The sequence below is a fragment of the Poecilia latipinna genome, unplaced genomic scaffold (assembly GCF_001443285.1).
Source record: "Poecilia latipinna isolate Pla-1442-1.1 unplaced genomic scaffold, P_latipinna-1.0 Scaffold2419, whole genome shotgun sequence".
NCBI lineage: Eukaryota > Metazoa > Chordata > Actinopteri > Cyprinodontiformes > Poeciliidae > Poecilia > Poecilia latipinna.
The window spans coordinates 3,800-25,809 of NW_015115035.1; the positions used below are offsets into that span (position 1 = coordinate 3,800).

A 22,010-nucleotide genomic window follows, 5' to 3' on the forward strand; every position below is an offset into this window, starting at 1 on the left:
GGCAAATATTTATGTGCAGTGTCTTGCAAATGTATTCTCAGCCATTGATCCTTTAAGTATTTTGTCAAAACACAACCACAAACATTTTGTATTTTGTTTACATTTTATGTGATAGGTCAACAGAAAAGAAAGGGAATTGCCTTTTTCATTTTTGTTTTTACAAATGCAAATCTGTACTTAATTGGACAGAATAGAAGTTACAGCTGCATATCTCTTTGGGTATGTCGGCATCATCTTCTCAAAATAACTCAAGCTCTGTCAGATTTGAAAAGATTTGCCCTACCTTCTCCAATTAGATCCAGTTCTGGACTTTTACTGGCCCTTTCCAAAGACTTTTAAACCGATGAATTTTAAACTTTTAAAAGTCTAAAAGTCTCTGGCAACAACGCTCTTGTGTTGTTGCCAGAGCGTTGTTGCTCTGGCTGTTATTTTCGGATTCTCCTAGGCTAAAGTCTTTTGCCGCTAATATCTGTCTTTCAAGACAGTTGGTGTTGTAGTTTTTTACTTTTGTACTATTGCACTTTTAAATATGACGGCTGCCAAAAATAAACTGGCACAAGGCCTACAGTCTGGTACAACTTATAAATCGTTAGCAAGTTACGCAGACAAAAGCCAGACCATTCAAAAAGTACAAACATCCAGTTAATGCATTTGCATTAGCTGCCAGGCAACTAGCAGGCCTACAGTAGGGTTGCAAAAAATACTTGCTACCTTATGGTGGTTAAAATGTCCCTGCTGTACTTCTAGTGCTTTCTGAAGCAATGTGCTTCCCTCAGCTGTTTATTATATTTACTGTCTGATATTAAAATTTATTTTCTAAGCTGAAATATTTAAATGTGACAATAAAAATCAAAACAGAACAAATTTGTAAGGGAGGAAATGCATTTTGAGAGCTACATTTCAATAAAGCTCTGGGTTGGAGACGACTTTGATAAGATCTATTGTAAAGTCAGAGCTGCAGTGGAAGTGCTGTCAGAGCTGAACTTTGGTCCGGATAAACCTATATATAAAAGAAAACAAAACCCAAAGTCCTTCACAGCGACCATGTCCAATTTAAAAAGACTTGTTTTGTTTCCTGAGAGGAGATGAAATCTTTACTGACTCGTGTGTTTGAATCCCTGTCTAACAAAGACCTCGGAATGCAACGAGTTTAAAAATCATCTGCTCGTGTGGAAACCTGCCAGGATTCACTTTGGTTGATGGTTTCTGGGTTCACATCTTGACTTGGAGACAACTCCACTATCCTGACGCACATAACCACATCCAGATGAAGGCTGGGCTTTAGTGACGCTATAAAAACCACGTTTTACTTCCACTAAAAACAGAACCATTTTTATTAGCCCATGACAAAGCCCACCCATAGAGAGAGGATGAAAAAAAAAATCTGTTGTTCTCCCTCAATGGAGAAGCAAATCCAAGACTCGAAAGCTGACTCAGTAGTTATTAAAAATAATATTCAGGCATATAGGAGCTGGCAACATTTTACCTGAACTCATGGGTTCTTCTGACACCGGCTATGCCTCGCTTCCATGGGTTCACACTTAAGGCTGAATTTACCAGTCCGGAGGGAAGGTCTGGCAGTTTGAAAGAAAGATTATTCAGGGACAAATTGCATTCCATATCCTTCTTGCATGTATGCTCCTGTCAAACAAATGAGGAGTATCTTTCTGGGTTGTTAAATTCTCATGGAGTCTCATGGCTCTAGTTATTTCGGAGAAACAAATGTACTGGGACTCCTTATGCTTAGTTGAGGGGAATTACAGTGATCCTCCAGATTTTAGGTAGAAACTCCAGTTTTGTGTCTCCATTCCTGATCTTCCTTGTCATGCTACAAGCACAAACTTACGTAGAAGGAGTAGAGTATTATTGTTCTGGGCCACTCTCTGCTTTCCCGTAAGGGCTCATGACAGTCGTCCAGCGCTGAAGACTGTGAACTATTTATCTGTTTTTTTCTACACGTTGTTGCTACTTGACTTTAACAAATTGGACTGATGATTTTAACTCTGTTTTCTTGGTTATTTGGGATGATCCTTCCCAAAAAGAAAAAGAATCCACGTGGAGCGTAACAATTAACATTAGGTGCACACACACACACACACACACACACACACACACACACACACACACACACACACACACACCTACACACACACACACACACACACACACACACACACACACACACACGCTCTGCTTTTCAAACCATTCTTCTTGAACAAGAGAAGATGGTTGTGTGTGGACACACAAAGCTGATCAGCAATTTCTGAAATTCCCAGACTGGCCCAATTTGTTCCACAACCATGTCACTTTGAAACTCACCACCACAGTGATTCACCGTGGGGATGCTGTGTACATGGTGATGTGCAATTTTCTTTCTCCGTCACACATAGAATTTACAAACAAGCCAAAAGGTTTTGTTTACCTCCTTTCTCACCAGATCATTGTTCATGCTTGTGGTCCTCCTCCCAACATGTCCCAAGGCATTCAACTTGAGCTCCAAACGGTGTCTTTCGTGGCTTTCTTCAAAAAATAGCTTTCTTGTTACCACATGTATATAAAGACCATATTTGTCCTGTCAACACATTCTCCCACTTGCAGTGTGGATTCCTGACACTCCTCCAGAGTAACTATTAGTTGGTGTGGTAATGCTCTCCATGACCGCTTAGAGGACATGTCTTTGTAAGTCAGTAGTTGTACTCTTTCTGTTGTAGGATAATGGTTTGAACTGTGAAGCTTAAAATATTATTTTATTATCTACCTCTGCGTTAAACTTCTCCATAGTTCTATCCCTGACCTGTTGGGTGTGTTCCTGGGTCTTAACGATGCTGTTTGTTTTGTAAGGATCTCTAACAGAACAGCTCTATTTACACTAAGATGGAATTACTCACACAGTGGTGCCAATTGAGTTCCTTTCATTTCCACCTAATACCCAATAAATCAACAAATTCTGGGAATGAACCCAGAATTTGAGATCTTTCTTTATGGAGTTTGAACATTCCCCCTTCAGACCCCAATGGCCATGCAAGGATAAGCAGATATACAGAGAGATAGATGATAGGAATGTGTTGCTTTTCAACACAGGCTCTAACAGATTTTTATGTATTTTACTGTAGCTGAAAGCAGCACATCAAACTGTTAAACGTTGTGCTCTTAAATGACTCCTTGGAATCAAGAAGGATGGTTTTAAATGTTTATGTTTCAAATGAAAAGAGTAAATATCATATCACATTTTCCAACCATAACTGCTGCACATGATTGGTCATTCATTTAAACTGTGGTGGGACTAATGTTTCTTTGTGGCTGATTAGCTGTAAATGAGGACAGCAGTGATGATGGTGTGTGATTATACTCTTCGACATCATGGGGCCTAGAGCTGGATTTGTATTTGTAGAGGAAAATAACAACTGTACAGCATGAATCATCATTTCCAACCACAACTACCACACGATTGCTCGTGGCTTTATGCTGTGATAGCTTCATGCTGGAGAGATTTTTCTTAGAATCCATTCAAATGCTCAGTAGATATTTCAAACTAGATATTTCATTTGAGCTGTTTCTTGCTCCTGTGTAGCTGCTCACTGTGCTGGACACATTTATTGGCACCCAAGGTAAATATATGTAAACATACTTTTACCTTTTGTAAATGTATTTTAGTTGCATAATATCATCTTTAAAAAAAAAGGATATTGCTGTGATTTACTTGATCGATTAATACTAATTTCAAGAAGCCTCCACTTATGACTTTCTAGTTTTGCCTGGGTATCAGTATGTTGTGATGCAGATGGCAGTTTGCTCTAACTTCAGGCCCCTGGACTGGATGAGTTCCCACATTTATTTTCCACAGTGCAAAATCAAAATGATGGCAAGACTGCCGACAACATGGCAGCTGACCGGTTGGGAGTTACGTCAGAAAAAAAGTGTTACTTTGTCCTTCTGTCATAAACATAAATGTGTGGAGTTTACCAAACTCTGCAAAGTCTTTAACTGGAACCGTCTGCTTTAGTCAGAATAGACAGAGATTTAACTTTGACATCCTGGCATCCTGGTCTGCCATAAAATTTATTTGCATGTAGAAAAACACATTCACACCACATTAAACACCAGAGAGACTGTATATGAATGTGGTATTTGCTGTAGCAATAAAAGACTAATTTATTTTAGGACTTTTTACTCATCTTTACCAGACATGCAATTAAATGTGGCTGGCCAGCAATGTAAAAGGACCTTGCTGTGTTTTACCTCGTGCTTCATTCATCGGGCAAACTAAAGAGCCGTTTCATTTGCGCAGATCTGTAGAAAGAGGTCATAAAACGTGGCCGTCGCTCGCTGTGTCAAAACTGTTATGTTTAACGATGTGATCCTGTCTTTATTCAGCTCCACGTTGTGCCACAATATACTATAACACAGAAGTGTTCAGCTGTTCAACACCTCTCTCTATTTCCATCGTTTACTATTTCCTTTGTGAAAGCGGGCACTTCATGTTTGCTTTGGCTGAAAATAGAGAGTAATGCTGAGAGAGGGAGAAAGCCAGCTTCTCCTTTTCAGCTTCCCTCGTTTGGCTCGGATCACCTTTTCCTGCCTCCATCTCTCCTTCACTCTACCTCTCGCCACCTGTTTATGGTCTCGTTGCTGTATGCCTGTTCTGCCACATGTCTGCTGCAGATTTATCGCAGCTTAAGAACAGCAAAATCCGCTGAGATGGCCAAAAATTGTGTGAGTTATGATACACGTCCTGTAAATTTGTTTGTCTCATTTGTCGGTTGAGTTGGGTTTTCCACCTCGCGGCCATGTGACAAGCGCAGAATCCAGTCTGTGTTGGAGGAGCTGTTGTCTAAAATGTATTTATTTATTTTTCTTGCTATTGTGGGAATACAGCTTCAGTCCTAACGGGGAAGCATGGTTGTTTTATTAAGCAGATGAAAAATTCAGATAAAAGGCTACAGCAGTCTGCTTGTTTGAGTGAATGGTGGCTTACTGAAACACATTTTGGTTCTTTGACCACCTGTTTACACAGTTTGCTGGTTTTTCTCCTGATTATGGAGTGCTGATGTTAACTGTTTTGTTTTTACTACACCCAGCTTTCCTGTAATTTGCTACAATTGATGTGGCACATAAAACTCACACCCTAAAGTGGAGGGAAAATAAGGCACTCGTTCGCACATCCTGTAAATTCTAAATTATAGCATGGCATGGTTTTGTGTTTCACTTTTATGACCTTTCTCCTGTAATAACTATCACTTAACCCTTCCTTGTCCTCCCCCTCTCTGCTCCATAGAGCCTTGGGTGCGATGAGTATCTTGGATCTGGGAAGGTGGTTGACAAGTGCGGCATGTGCGGAGGTGACAACTCGACCTGCAGGCTGGTCTCCGGAGTGTTCAAACACAGCTTGTCCAAGATTGGCTACCACAAGATAGTGGAGATCCCAGAGGGAGCCACAAGGATCAACGTGACGGAGATGGTGAAGAGCAGAAACTACCTGGGTGGGCAACAGAAACGGACCTTGATGACGATACAGAAGATTCTCAACTTTGTGGAGTAGTAATAGTGTCTGTGGTTTTGCTTTGCATGTTTACTTTAGTCTGTACACCTGAAAGCTGAGGAGCTAGACTTTCTTATCATCTCTAAAAGTGGTACTGAGCAATTATTTTCATCTGTCTCTGTTGGACTTTAGCTGGTTTTTCATTATTCTTAAGTCCAGTCATTGTATCTTAACACCATATCATCCAGAAGTGGACATGTGGTGGACATAAGAAGGAGTACAGCGGCTAGAATATTTAAACTTTTAGATAGTGCATCATCAGCGGATGAATAGAAGAGCAAACATCAGGTGAAGAATGAACCTTAGAGACATGTTGTGCTTAAATTGATCAACTGTTGGGCAAGCTTTCAGTTTATACTTGTAGACATGACACTGTCTCAACCCTTGAGGTTAGGAGTTTGTGGACTGTACAGACTCCTAACCTCTTAACCTGGTGCAACTACTGGCTTTGCTGCCTTGCAGCAAGAGGTTCCTGGGTTTGAATCTCAGCCTAGGGTCTCTCTGCATGGAGTCCGTCCACCTGGGTTCTCTCAGATTCTCTGTCTTTCTTCAACTGGCTGAAACACGCCTGTCAGGTTGATGGATTCTCTGGATTGCTTGCAGGAATGAAGGCAGGCTTATTTCCTCTATGTGTGTCTGTGTTTCCCTCTGACGGGCAGGTGACCTGACAGCTGGGGATAGCGACGCTGTAAAAGATGAACAATTATAGACAACAGATGGACGGGTTGAATAGAGAAGTTTTGGTTTCTGCTTGTTTTATTTAGAGCAGGGCATATTAAGTCTATACAGGCACATTTTTACAACAGTATAATGGTCCTTGAATATTCGGAGTCTGGTCTACCAACTGAAGATTTAAATCCACTCATTAATTTAACAAGAATGAGTAGCTATACTCAGTATTTTGACAAATACTGTAAGTTGGAAACAGGGCATAGTTAGAGTTCACATTCATTCTAAATGCACGCTTTGTTTCCCTCCAAATAGAGCATTTCATTTTCCACCCTGCTTTACAGTTTCTGGTTGTCGTCTACTTAAGAACTTTTCTTTATTTTACTTCTGGTCATGTGTCGAAAAAAATTAGAAATCTATCTCCTGCACACACTGTTATGACAGCAGTGAAAATAAACCTCATGAGAAGTGATGACACAGACTATTAATCATAAATGTAACATTTTTAAAAATTTAGATGACGTGATGAGTTTTCAAAAGTTGTGGAAAAGCCTGTAGGAAATTTTCACAGAATGAAATGCTTGAGACAAAATGCCACAAGTTCGCAATATTTACACAAACGTTAGCTTAACGAACAAAACTTCATGGCATAATTCAACACAGTCAGCAACAGTTGTTCCTGCTACTACTAAAATTAGAAAGTATGTGGCTACTTACAGTTGCATAGGATTATCCATGAGATTTGTTAGTTTGATTTTGATACAATTTGATTGTGATGTTCTGCTCTCTAAATAGCAACACAAGCTAATATCAGCTGCTTAGTTAGTCAGACTATCTGCTGTGGTAGTAAGGCTTCAGTCTTAACTTCTCTGTAGTTTTAAACAATGTTACCTTAATAACACTGTTTGAACACTGCTGTGTTTTTCATGTATTCAGAAATCAAAGAATGAGGGCTATTGCTGCTTGGTATATACTTCCAAACAGACAAAAAGGTATTTCTTGTAAGAAAAGTGGAACTTGTATAAAAGTGTCTTCAGACAGATGACTCGTAGCTGAAACAAGACGGAGGTCATTCCAGCATTTTGTTTGACATCTCATTTAAAATAAATCTGGAATCATCTACGATGTCCAGGCTTTGTCCTATTTTCTGTTCTCTCTCTCTCTCTGTCTCAGTTTCTCTTGATCAGACTCTGTTTTAGACTGCACATATCCAACAGTGCTTTTAGTTGTCCAAACACTCTTTTACAAGCCAGTCTAATGTTACACTGCTAATGCTTTTCTAATTGCCTCTTGCATGTAATCCACAAAATCAGCAGAAAACATCCAGGGAGAGTTTGTTATAGGATTTGTGTGAAAGATTTTGCGAGCACCAGGAGACTGAAACAGTAGTCAAGAATATTGGTGTTGAAAAACCAAACATTTCCTCAAGCATTTAGCGGCGGTTCAGTTTTGAGGGTGTATGAATGTAGTTTCAGATGCATGTCTTTTGTTTTCTCGTCAGCCAGATTTTGCTATAAGTAATACTCATAGAGAAGTTTTGGGCGTAATTTTTATCGAGAAGGTTGGTTTGAGCTCAGAGTTGTTGTTGGTGATTATATGGTCATTAATTTCTGTGTCTTGCAGCTCTGCGAAGCCGTTCAGGGAGATCCATTATAAATGGAAACTGGGCTATCGACCGACCGGGGAAATATGAGGGTGGAGGTACCATGTTCACCTACCGCAGACCCAATGAGATCAGCAGTAAAGCTGGGGAATCCTTTCTTGCTGAGGGCCCCACCAATGAAATTCTGGATGTTTATGTAAGCAGAAATTACATATTATTAGTAGTATTATTATTATTATTATTTTTTTTTTTTTTAAGTTCTCTTCAATTTTATGGCATGAGTTTGACTTGAGTCAGCAAAAAAGTTGAAAAGCATGACAAAATATTGTGAAGATTTCTTTAGGCTTGTCTTCAAAGTCTCCATCACTTCTCTTTTAGATGATCTTTCAGCAACCAAACCCTGGGGTTCACTACGAGTACATTCTCCCCTCTGAGAAAACCGTCAAGCCTCAGCAACCAACACAAACAGCAGAAGGTGAATTGCAGCTAACTCTGCCGAGAGAGAGAGAGAGAGAGACAGAGAGAGAGAGAGAGAGAGAGAGAGAGAGAGAGAGAACAAGCAGTTAACTGAAAGGTTTAATATAGCACAGCCTAGTTTGATTTTAAATAACTGCTGATAATTAATGACACAAAGATTACAGAAATAGTTATTGATGCTCTTTCCCAGTAATCTACTTATATTAAAGTTCTTAAAAGAAAATGGAATAGGTTTTACGATCAAAAGGTTTAACAAAACAATTAACGTCAGAAATTGGAAATGGCAGTTGATGTTGGTGACGGCTGGTGCAGTCTGGTATTATATCTTCTGTTTCTGTGCCTCCAAAGAATCTGCAAGAGGACAGGATGAGTACACGCAGCAGGAGAACTTCAACTCTGCAGGTGGGGGAAGATATCAGCCACATCTTCCTGACAACCAGGTACCTGCTGTGGTTCCTCCAAGACGTGACAGGGAGTACAACTGGAAACTGACTGGTGCCACAGAATGCAGCGCCTCCTGTGGAAAAGGTTAGAGAGCTCAACTTGGGCATAAGGTTTAATGTGTTGAATTTCAAGCAAACTTCCATCGTGACTATATCATTGGCCAAATTAAATGTTGTGGCCAATGCAGAAATTTTTCTCAGGTTTCAGAAATTCAATCTTCCGCTGCGTCCACCGGCTGAATCACGTCGAGGTGTCGGATGCTTTTTGTGAAAGCAGCAGCCGCCCAGGTCCACAGGAGGAGGCCTGCAACCTGCAGCCCTGCCCAGCATTGTAAGGAGAATCACTTCTGTTCTCATTGGCTAATTTCTGGTAATTACTTCACTTGAAGAACATTGTGTTGAAAACGCAGCTAAAAAGTAAACTCTAGGTAATGATCAAAATTATATCCTGGGAGTCAATGTCACTGTTGGGGTTGAATAGTAATTATTTGCTTTCAGCTTTCGGTATTAAAGTGAAGGAAGTTGACATGCATGTTTTGCTGCTGGGCAACTTTGAGTCCTGTTTTATTTTAGAATTTTGCTTTGATGCAGTGACTGAGCAGCGTTTACTGATGGATGGTGGCGCCACTCAACAGTAAACTATACTCTGTCTCCGCAAAATGATTTGCTATGATAATAATTTGGGGAGTGGTACAGAACCGAGTCCACTCTTTGGTTTGCTATTTCAGAACCTGTGTATCTCGCGACGCCTGTACTTTCCTGTACAGTCGTCGTGAACATTCAGTTTTGCTTTGCATAATCTGAATATAACTTTTACCAGCGAGACGCATCTCTAGAAAAATACATATTTTATGCAGCGTTGCTAACATTAAGCTTTCATTGGATTAGTTGGGATATCGGAGAGTGGTCGGAGTGCAGCAAGACCTGCGGACTGGGCATGCAGCACCGGCAGGTTCTGTGCCGCCAAGTTTATGCCAACCGCACCCTCAACGTCCACATGAGCCGCTGCCAACACCTGGAGCGACCCGAAACGGCCAGTACCTGCCAGCTCAAGATCTGCAGTGAGTGGCAGATCCGCTCTGAGTGGACATCTGTGAGTGGAAACAGCCGGGTGGAATGACTCAAACGTGAATTATTCACCCGCTGACTTTAAGCTTTGAAAAATTATTCCTGCAAAGAAGATCATTTTTCATTAGTTGTGTTTTTACATTGCCACCTTGTTAGTTTATTCCTAGGTTTAGCGAATGAAACTCGTTACAACAATGAAGAGGCAACAGTCCCTGTGGTAACCAAGCAGTGTGTGTCTCCATAGTGTTCGGTGCCGTGCGGGGTGGGTCAGAGGTCAAGAGAGGTGCGCTGTGTCAGCAACGTGGGTGACTTCGTTCCTGATGAGGAGTGCAACATGAACCTGCGACCCACCAACGTAGAGAACTGTGACATGGGAGCCTGTGCCAAGAGCTGGTTTTACACCGAGTGGGGAAACAGGGTAGGAGAAGAAATAATTAGATGCTATAGAGTTTTTTTTTTTTTTCCACTTTTATGAACATACTGTATAACAGCATCCAGGCTTACCAACTATTACAAAATGTTCAGTCTGATATTTTTATATATATATTTTTTTAAGACTTTGGCTTTTTAATTTTGCTCGCCATACCAACAAACGTTTTCATGTTTGAAATGACGAAATACATTAAAAAAAAAGGCATGAAAGAAAAACATCTGTACAAGGCAGCCGAAAGTCTGCATCTTCAGCTTCAGTTTATGAAATAGAAATTAGTCATTTACTCAGAGAGGAGCAGGAATTTGGGGAAATGCTTTCCAAAATCAGAAGCTTTCTGACCTTATAAACGTGCACCCTACGGAGTAGTGAAGTAAAGTTCTGCATTCAGTACTGGCAGACATTAGAGATATTCTGGTCATCACTGCTTCCTGCAATGCGTTTCACATTAATGAGATTTTACAGTAAAATTTTCCAACATTTATTTTTTTTGTTGAATCTTAATAAATAAATAAAAAAGCATTAGGCAGCCATGCAGATATTGCCCCGTCTCTCTTTTTGTTTTCTATAACATCAAGCCATGTTTTATGCTTGATGCTTTATCTGCACAACAATAATGTAATGGTCAAAACATTGCTCAAAGGACACTGTCTGTATCACCACTCAATCTCTGGAAGTAGATCTGAAATTTCATTTCTTGCATGCTGCTTGCAAGCAGTGAAAGAACATGACACACTCGTCCTCCTTCAGTTGGCTCCTGCATAAAGGAACAAATTGTAGGACAAACATTAAGAGAAAGTGGCTTTAGTTTTACCTAATAAAACAATCTGTTACAGCAGCAGATGACTTATCCGGATAGAGGATCATAAAAAGAAAAAGTAATGGCAATAGAATGTATTTTACTAAACTAAGCTACTTTATGAACTTCATGTTCACACCATAGTTGGTCGATCAGTCAATAAAGTTTATTTGTATAGCACATCTCAGCAACAAGCCAGTTCAAAGTGCTTTACATCATGGAAACACAAAGACATATAACACACAGTCGACAATTGAAGAATTGCATTTTGTCAAGTGCCATTATTGCACATCAGAATATTGATTAATGTTTCATTTCTGATGTTTCAAAAGCAACTCTAAGGTTTTAAATCAGTCTAGATTTAAAGGCACTCAGTGGTATCTCCTTTAGCCATGTTATAAAATGTGTTACTTCTCAACTTTGAGTAAGAAATACAACTTTGAATGCCTTATTGGCAGAATAAGAAGCGCTTGCAACACGGTTTGTTTCTTTGACTATATTTGACTCCTGCTATGGTTAGAAATGTTCACACTCTTCATATAATTGTATTATTTATATTTAAGCATTTATACACTTCTTCACCCTAAACTAAGAAGAAAAAATGTTTTTTATGACAAACCTGCTGATTTTACTACCCCACATTAATTACAATGCTTTTTCCCTGAAGTGCTCTGCTGAATGCGGGATGGGTGTCCGAACCCGCAGCATTCTTTGCCTGACCAACCACATCAGCAGCCTCCCTCTAGAGGGGTGTGGCAGCGAGCGGCCTGCAGACTCCCAGGTCTGTAACAACGGTCCCTGTGACAATCGAATCGAGTGGTTCACAGGTCCTTGGAGCCAGGTACAAAGAAAGGCAAAAGGCTTTTAGCATGTTTTGTGTTTTTCTTCTGTCTGTTTTGCATTTCTTTATTTAAAATATTGTATTCTGGATTTTTTTTTTAAACCAGTGCTCTGCAGAATGTGGCTCAGGCAGTCAGCAGAGGTCAGTGGTTTGCCTGATAAAGTCTGATGAAGGATTTACCGTCATGCCACCCTATGAATGCTCATCCTTGGACCGACCACTCAGTCAGCAGAGCTGCAACATTAAGACCTGTGGGGCGAAGTGGTACCACACTGACTGGAGTGCAGTGAGTTGCAACAAATATATATATATATATATATTATTTTTTTTTTTCCTTCAGATTTTACTCTAATTTTTTGTAAAGGGTTTTTTTCTATTATTACTTCTTTCTTTCTTTTTTTTGCAACTGTGTGCTTTATTTACTTATTCCTGTTGCTGCTCTACACTAGGAATTTCACCTCTGAAATACAATTAATTAAAGGATTCTTGAATTTAGTCCAGCCGCTCAAAATCAGTTCATGGGCCATAAATGGCCGCCGGGCCACACTTTGGACACCCCTGCTGTAAAGTGATCCAGTGTAATGCGTATTTTATGCATACAGAATTTATCCCAGCGGTATAAACTGCCCGTAAATATTTTGTCGAAACAGTTCTCACTCAGTCCGCTGATTCATGCCCTTCCCAGTGTTCAAAAACGTGCGAAGGAGGTTTCCGCGTTCGGGAGGTGCGCTGTCTGTCAGACGACATGCTGTCCTCTGAGGCCTGTGATGACCAGCTGAGACCGGCGGACAGGGAGGACTGCAGCCCTGAGCCCTGCATACCTCAGATAGGTCAGCCAACTTTTACTACATTGTCTGGAATACCACTGACAAGGGGATCAGTATCTCCTGATGATTTCAGCATCCTCCTGAACATATGTTCACTTGTAGTGTCTGCAATGTCGAACTTGTTCCAGGGAAATTCATTTTCATTTGTTTTGAAAAAAAAAAAAAGAAAGATCTCGATGTGGAAGTTACCCTGATAACTAGTGATTTTTGTTTTCGTTTGCTTCAGACCTGAACTGCAGAGACAAGTACTACAACTGCAACGTGGTGGTCCAGGCTCGCCTCTGTGTTTACGATTATTACAAAACGGCATGCTGTGCATCTTGTTCACGCATCGCACACAAACAGAAAGCACACCGAGGTCACAGCTAGCACCGACTTCCCGAGGATCCTAATTCACACCCACTAAAGGTTCTCTGACCCCGAGCCTGCCTGGACAGACGGACGGACAGGACCTTTTCCAGAAAGGACCCTCATTAATATTAAGAGGGATGAAAACCCGAGAAGGACCATTTGTGTTGGATCTTTTACGGGTTGCTGTTGGGGAACAAAAAAAAAAACAGAGGCCATAAATCATGTGACATGAATCTAGGTGCTGGAAATAAGGAACGTTGTCCGGATCAACGAGAGCCACAACAAACAGAGGAATCAGAAAAAAAAAAACTTGTCGGGTTCTTGTTCTTCAGTTTGAGATGAAGCGTTCACAGCTGGCTCTTGTGCATCACTTTGTCCAGCGGAGACTGCCAGTGAACCCTCTGCGGAGGATATATTCTAACAAAGTGGAAAATGTCCAGCATATAATAAGCGGTTTCACATCCAGCCTCACTAACATCGGCTCATTAAACTGAGCTCAGCACAAAAACATTCCTTTCATCAACAAATTCTGTGCATTAAACCCTCCATGGGGCTAACGACGTGTCCGGTCCTACGCTGCCCTGAGATGAAACAGCAGCTTATGTAATATAATTATCTGTATATATGATTGTGTATGACAACGTCTGATAAATGCTTTGTTTTTTGAATGATTCTCTGACCCTCCCACATAACCTAAAAGGAGGGGGAGTCTTCTTTATTTATGTATGTGACTCTCCAGGGTGGATGCTACTTTATCGGCCACTGGTGGCTTCTTCTTTTCAGCTGTTCTGCCTCTAAGCCAATCGCAGCCTCTGAACTGGACGTGGGCGTCTCTCAGCCTGCTGGATGGCAGAACCAGATGCTCCAAACACTGCTGATTTTTGACAAGTTGAAAACATGACATTGTTTCTTCTTCCCTGTGGGTCATGATCACTCCACAACCAAACAATCCTTGACAATGTACACACAACTTTTAAAATAATTTTAATGCTTTATTGATATAGCTGCATTGTACAGATGGCTTGATTTAATATGTCTGTGGTTCATAAATTCCTGTTTATAATTTAGCCCTTTTTACCGTAACAATGTTGTTTATAAACGTTCTCATGTAGTACCTCACAAGTGTTGAGCATTGTTATTACTAATCCCCTCTCAATTTACCTTTAGCTACTGATTAGAGGTATTTCAATAGTTGAGATTATAATTAAGACGTTACACACAATTTCAGACCTTCATTTCTGGTAATGAGACCCAAAAAAGGTTTGTCTGCATTTTGGATTTTCTCCAGCTTAACAACACTCCAGTTATTCTCTACTGGGTTTTGGTCAGGCTGGTTTGCTGGCCAGTCTAGGACAGTAATACTGTTATTAAACCACATATCTGCACTTTTGTCAGTGTGGATAAGTGCCAAGTCTGGCTAGAAGAGGAAATGAACATTTCCCTTAAAGTTGTTGAGAAAATACTGAACAGCTGCACTGACTTCGGACTCGGTCAAACACCGTGGACCATCACCAGTGAACTCCAGACACGACTCTTTAAATCTTCATTAACTTTGCGCTGAACCCTAATCAACATGTATTCTGTGCATCTCCACTTTTCCTCTAATCTCTGAGAGCAAGATTTCTAATTGAAATGCTAAGATTGTATTAATCTGAAAAGATTATACCTTGAGCTTCTTATGTATGTGGTTCTGGATGGGTTAAAGCAAAGAATGCAGCAGCTGTAGTTTATGTCCTGGATATGGTTATGTGTGGTGGATCATGAAGCTGCAGGCCACACTTTGTAAATCAGTCCCAACTCTTGAATAATCTTTGTTAATCCAGCCTAGATGAACTAATTTTATCTCTAAAATAAACCAGGGGAGGATGCAAATTGTTCATTGATCCTCACCTTTGGCCTGTTCTCCGTCCCACCAAAGGAGAAGCTTGTGTATATGCATCTGTGTGAATCACAGCGGAAACAAAACAGAATGGTTTCAGATTCAACATGCCATCAATAGATTTGGTTAGTTACCATAAAATCTCAAATATATGAATTCATTCTACCATTTGTTGTTTTTTGGGGGAAAAGTCAAGTAAATGTGAAAAGAAAATGCAATCTGTATTCTCATCCTTTTTTTGTTTACCTTTGTGGATGTAATTTAAATAGACTGTTTAAAAAGATGAGAGGTATATGTGGTTTTGGTATATGTGGTTTTGCACTCGTAGACCTTTTCTAAGAAAATTGCCTGTTTCCGATGGTGGTTGTTGGTGGAGTTCACATTTTTGGTGAAGATTTCCCTCATTTTCTACAAACAGACTCTGTGAATCAGTCTAGTGGCGGCTTGTTGCTGCCCCACACAGGTCAGAGGTTCAAACTGAGCGCTCATCCCCTGTTTAAATTACAAATTGTGGCATGTGGGCTGTTAAATTTATTCACCATTTTATAGTTTGACCTGTGTTTAACCATTGGCTGGTGCAATTTTCTAGTCAATATGTGCCGTCATCTGAAAGCAATTTTTCCTTCTGAAACATGCTGTTCTGCTTTCATAACTACAGCTTTTTTTTTTCTCAAAATCATGCTAAACGTCGATAGCTTAAAAAATTTAAATCTCTAGGATTTGACACAGTAGAACTTTTAGTAGTTAACTGGGACATTTATCTAGGCAAGTGAAAGATTTAGATAAATATGTAGAAATGCTTCACACATCCATGAAGCTACAGGTTGGTTTGTCTTCAAAATATTTTTTTCCTAGAGTTGCAGGTCACTTACCATGTAATCCTCAACAAATCTGTCGAGTCAGTGGGAGTTTGGAGTTTGTTATCAATCAAAGAGGAAATTATATTAAATCATTTCTGTTTTTCATTGAAAGCAAATACTTAACTGTATTACTTTAGAGCCATCTAGTGGAGAAAGTTTGCGCCAACATGCAGGACTCCTCATTTACCTTCTGTGTGAGCAATGCTCCGACCTAACATGTTTCATATTTTCGTGAAGATTTGAATACTTTTTTTTTAATGTAGCTAATCAGAAGGTGCAGAATAATGAACTGAAGTTCTTTACCCACTGAACTCATTTTTAAAATTTTAATGACTGCATGTTGAATGATAAATGTTGATAGCATATAATGTCAAACTCTACTGGAATTCATTCTTAGTTTTGACCAGAAAATACGTTCTCCGTTGTTTCATTTTGTAGCAAGAAAATATTTTAATTCAGGTCCATTTTCATGCCAAGGTCTGTCTTTTGATGGTGGAATGTTTAAATGGACAAACATGATCAGAAGCTTTTGTTTTCAGTTTTGGTAAACTTTCCTAACTATTTTAAATATATTCTTATGTACTGTTTTTTTTTTTTCTCTCTCTCTCTCTCTCTTACAGTCTTGATCGAGAGCCTCACTTACTTTTGGTTGCATGCTGTACAATAGCAAACGCCCAAATGGGTCGAAAAGTTTACATATTTTTTAATAACTTTTTTACAAATAGAAATCTGTAAATTTGCTCCTCTTACTAGTCTTTTGAGGTTTGTCTCTATCAGCTTTCCATTACTAGAAACTGAGTTTTTGTCGACTGTTCCTTNCAAAATAGCTCAAATTCAGTCAGACTGGTTGGAGAGGGTTTGTGAAAAGTTGTGGTATTCCCACGCATGCATTTGTTCTTAATCTCAAATATTTGTCTTTTGTCTTTTGCAGCTTTTAATGGGTATCTTTCAGTATTTGGTGATATTTAGCGTCATCCAAAGAACTGTAAATTCTGAAAAGCTTCCATGTGTCTGATGAAGAATAGCATTTCAACAGCATGATGTTGGAGTGCCTCTAAAGTGCTACTTTTGTTTGTTTTTTTTATTTAAGGATCCCCATTAGTTTCTTCCCAGGATGCATGCCTCAAATATTGCAATACCATCATGCTTTTTAGAAAAAAAGACAATAAAATACCTTTTTATAAGATGCTTTTTAATCTGTAATTAATGTATTTACAGAAGCCAACATGTTCCAGTAATAAAATGCTCTATACACAGCTGTTTTTTTAGAGTGTTGGCTTGAGACAGAATTAATATAAAAGTAACAATAGAGGCTTGTCTAGTCTTAACATGTCTATTGTAGGTGGGTGTCTTTTTCTGTATGTAGATTAAAATAATACTTTCTACTCAAACTGCAAGCAGGACTTCCTTTAGCCTTCTTTCAAAAAACAGTTTTCCTCTTGCCACTCGTGCTGCACACAAACCAAAATGGATTCCTGAATGTGGAAAAGAGTAGCTGCATGAAACACAGCACACAATTTCCAGTGTTTCTGATAAAATAAAATAAAAATCTTCTGTGTTCTAAACAATTACTCAGAACTAACCAAAAATGAAAAGTTGATCTGCAGAATGTCGGCGAAACCGAGATGATGCACAGTTTTATCTGTGAGTCTCTGTAACTTCATCAGTGCTGCAGCTGGCAGTGTACAAAGCCCTTTGAGGATACAATTTACTGTCCCATCCAAGTAGCATGGCTTCCAGGCAGGTTTGGAACAAAAAGGAACGGATTTCCACATCCAGACTTGGTCAGTCCAAAAGCCGGGTGGAAGAAAGACACTAGCACCAAAGTAAGAATAAGACACTCTGTAACACACAGCAGAGAAACAGAAGATGGATGTAATCTAAGATTCAGCAGTAGTCAAAAAACTATAACAAGAAGAAAAAGGGCAATAATCTCACTGCTGGTTTTGGAATTGCATCTTTATAAAGACAACCACAGACAGCCACATGGCTGAATAGAAGATGAGCGTCTGTGCAGAACTGCAGCCTCTGTTCTCCTTTCAGCAACACTAACTTTGGGACTAAATCGTCTCAGTTCTCAGTAAAAAGGCAGCTAACACCTTCAGGGTGTCATTACCCAGTCGGTAGACGGGCCTGAAATGACACCAGGATGGAATATCTCAGGAGAATCGGAGTGAAACTGCAACAAAAGTGCTTAAAGAATTAAGAAAAATCGCTACTATTTTCACTATTATTTTCCTTACGATGAAAATTTGCCGTAAGACCTAAATTTCCCCACTGTGGGATGGTAAAAAATATTTCTAGTCTCATCTATCCTGCTTCATGTTTGGACAATTATATTCTCTGTTTTTGGACACAGCCTAAATGTTTCTTGTTTTCCAGCTAAAATCACAAAAATGATTCCGGCTCACTAAATAATAGAAGAATGAGGGACAGTGCTTGTACACACTCAGGTTGCTGCACCTTTAAAAATGTAAGAAAGCCGATAATATGCTGCTATGGTTCTGATGGGTTAATCAAAACATTTTAATTTCCCTCCCAATCTATCTATGAGATTTAAAGGAAGTCAGTGTTTCAGCTGTTTTTCAGTTTTCTGGAAGTTTGTTCCAAATTTGTGGTGCATAGAAACTGAATGCTGCTTCTCCCAGTTTGGTTCTGATTCTGGGGATGCAGAGCAGAACCAGAACCAGAAGACCTGAAGGGTAATAAACAGTCATCTTATAATTGCATTACCCTCAGAGTTGCTTGTCATGGCTGCTGCTGACTATTTCTTTTATTTATTGACTCAAATGCATTTTAACCTCTGAACAAAACCAAGAGCTTGTCAGTGACATTTGATTTTATGTTTTATTTCCATGTCTTTCCTCTTTGAAGAAATGTGAAGCCTTTCTTGGTTAATTTGGTGATAGACATTTTGTCTTCCTGTTTTTTAGAAGACAAAGTTCTTAGTGACATTTGATCCATGATGTAACAACATGTAAGTTTACGATATAGCCCAATAAGTAACCTCTACGAATGCCAAAATGTGACATTTTCCTTAAAGAACATTTATTTAGCCAAGAGGAATACACATTTGTGAAAAATATGTCAATTGAAATCAAACGCTGTCATTCTTTTGAATTGAAACGTCGTCTTCTAAACAGGGAAACCTCAGTCCAGGCTTATTAATGCTCCCATCCCTCTGAATGTAAGCAAACCTTTGCTTTTTTTGTTCTTCAGCTTAAAAAATTGTTCACATGCTCCATCCAGTGCAGACAAAACATCATTTCACAGCATTTAGATCTGGAGTGTGTGTATCCAAACCAAACCAACAATTAAATCAAATTAAATCCCAAAGTGGTTTTACGCTTGTAGGAGTTTAGAGCCTCTAAGATGAAAACTGCTCTTGGTTTTCACCTCGACTTCACATCCGCAACCTTTAGGGATTACAAGGTTTGCAGCAGAACAACCAGCATGTTTAATGAGCCTTGAATTAGCAGGGCACTGTGACCTTTGCCCTCCCATTCAAAGTGGAAAGGGAATCTGAAAGCTAATGATCTGCAGCCTCGTATGTTTATATTTCATTTTCAGGCTCTTGGTTTAATCTTCAGGTTTTTTGTTTTGTTTTGTTTTTTTGACACTTTTCCAGAGGGCAACATGCTGAGATGACTTTATTTGAAGGCTCATTTTTGATGGACTTAAAAGAAAAGTAAAAATATATTCATGCAATTATATGAGATATAAAGATGCATCTCGATAAACTAGAATATGATCAAAATGTTCCTTCACAGTAATTTAATTTGAACTGAAAATCACATTTATGGACTCATTACATCCAGAGCAACATACATGACAAGCAATTATTTTTGGTGATTTTAATGAGGATGCTTCCTTTCCATTACGCTTGATTGCAGCACTTTGAATAATCGGCTTCTTTAACAGAGACTTTTTGTGGATTATACTAGCACTGGACAATCGCCAGGTCAGCTCTCCCTAATTGTTGTGTTTACCATTGTATGGACATAGTTGCTGTCGTTTTGTTAATTATTCAGTATTTTCAGAAGAGTGGCACACACGGGTGGATCGCAATAATTTATAATATCGAAAAGTTTGTTTATTTCTGGAATTCAAATAGAAAGTGAAGATCATTGATGGATTGCACACATTGTCAATTTTTAAGAATATAAATGGTATTTTAGGTTTTTCATATAAAGTCATGTATGTTTGAGAATGAGGAGGAGAATGAGATACAATCTCATGGAAGTAGATTTAACTTCTTGTTAATTAACACTTTCTACAGCCTCCATGGTTTCTAGTCAGCGTGAATAAAGCTTGCAGTAGTGCAATAACACGGTTGCATTTCCTGGTTTAATAATGTGCCTATTTATAAATCTAACACCCTTGCCAAAGTGTAAAACTGAATAATAAAAAATAAAAAATAACCCAGATAAATCTCGATTTGTCACCGGGATATGGGTAATGTATGAAAATGAGTGCAAAGTTGTTTGCCAGATAAACCTACAAAAATGACCAGTGTTTTTCTACCTACCATGTGTTTATCTATCGTAGTCTGAAAATGTTATTCCTTATTAGCATGAGTTCAGTGGATTTGTATAAGAGCTGTAGAGCCGTTAACCCAGCCGTGATTCTCCTCTGGGAAACTGCTAACAACACGCCACAAATTCCCTGAACACACAGCAGAGAGCGGCTTAAAACTGTGTATATTTTCAGAATAAATGGTGAAGCGAGGCAAATGATGCCGTAGGTGGGACATTTAATATAAGTTTGATATGAAAGACTGCCAAACTTGTAAGTGGTCGAGTCCCTTGAGAACAGTTCACAAGTGCTTTAATGCATAAATCGCTGATATGATGAGCAACAGTCATTTTGTAGGATCAAACACGGTCCTCACTTTCAGTCAAAGTGTGTCCCTAAAGATTTTACATAATTTTTTTTCTGAATACAGGCATTGCACGAATTTATAGGACCATGCAGCTTAATGTCTATAACTCACACAATTCACATAATTCACCCATAATGTGATAAAATTGTCCACTTGCTTGTTGAAAATTATACAGTTTAACTCTCTATGGGTTTGGTCCATTGTGGGTTTGTTCATTTGTTAGATGTTCTGGTGAATAAGTGTGTGGAGAAAAGCGGTTAGAGTCCAGCTTTTCTTCTGAGACTCAGTCTTAAGATCCAAAGATCATAAAAATAAACACCACAGCTTCCCCTCATTTAGAAAACTCAACTCAGTTCAACTGAGTTTATTAATGTAGCAAATGACAGTAAATGTCATTTCAGGCCCTTTTAAAACAGGCAGGTACAGTTAATTTCAGAAATATATAATCAAATAAATCTACATCTACACAACCATATAAAAAAGTAAAAAATTATATTAAACACATTTGAATTTGATGATAGTTATAAAACCATGCAGTGAAATTCTGTTTATAATGCAGGTTGGAAGAAAGTTATTGTCAAAGTCAGTGACTTTCCAGCAACAGCCTGAAAAAGCACATGGTGAAGGTGGGCAAGTAAAGCAACTTAGTTTTTTTAAATTTGCAGCAATCCTGTTTCTGACTAAAAGTGTGTCAGCAGTGGATAGTTGATCCGTGGTGATAATAAGGTCACGGCAATATTTCCTCCTAAGCAAGCGCTTGGTAAGATTAGCTGGTTGATTGCATCCAATCATTGACTCCACAGTAATCCCTCCTCCTGAGCTCACATGTGGTGACAGTGGATGCCTGACTGCATTGAGCCATTAACTTTGCGGCAATTGCTCCTCCTAACCAATCATTAGGCAACATTAGACAGTTGAGTCAATAATTTTCCCTGCAATCACTTCTTCTCAGTAAGCGATGACAATGAATGGTTTATTGCATCCAGTCGCTGACTTTGCAAGAATCCTACGGAGCCCCTAAGGTACGGAGCCCCTAAGGGGACATGGAGAAAAAAAAAAAAGGAAAGAAATCCCGACTTATTATCGCGAGATCCCGAGAAACTAAGCCGGGATCTCGAGATCCCGACTTATTATCGCGAGATCCCGACTTATTATCGCGAGATCCCGACTTATTATCTCGAGATCCCGACTTATTATCGCGAGATCCCGAGAAAATAAGTCGGGATCTCGAGATCCCGACTTATTATCGCGAGATCCCGACTTATTATCGCGAGATCCCGACTTATTATCTCGAGAGTCCGACTTATTATCCCGTCTTATTGTCTTGAGCTCCAGACATATT

General features: G+C 39.3%; 1 protein-coding gene and 1 long non-coding RNA gene across 2 annotated transcripts in view; both read left to right on the plus strand.

Annotated features, from left to right (window-relative positions):
* The first annotated feature begins 4,698 nt into the window (after positions 1-4,698).
* LOC106937711 (thrombospondin type-1 domain-containing protein 4-like) lies at positions 4,699-14,169 on the plus strand. Its single transcript, XM_015019354.1, has 12 exons — positions 4,699-4,713; positions 5,276-5,480; positions 7,832-8,007; positions 8,190-8,286; positions 8,637-8,816; positions 8,933-9,062; positions 9,620-9,824; positions 10,044-10,217; positions 11,696-11,869; positions 11,976-12,155; positions 12,555-12,699; positions 12,923-14,169. The coding sequence occupies exons 1-12, from the start codon at positions 4,699-4,701 to the stop codon at positions 13,063-13,065; spliced, it is 1,824 nt and encodes a 607-aa protein (XP_014874840.1). The 3' UTR covers positions 13,066-14,169.
* Positions 14,170-18,676: 4,507 nt separating this feature from the next.
* LOC106937713 (uncharacterized) overlaps positions 18,677-22,010 on the plus strand; it is a 10,942-nt gene continuing 7,608 nt past the window's right edge. The window contains exon 1 of the long non-coding RNA XR_001422443.1: positions 18,677-18,688. This is a non-coding gene — a long non-coding RNA (uncharacterized LOC106937713). The remainder of the gene's footprint in view (positions 18,689-22,010) is intronic.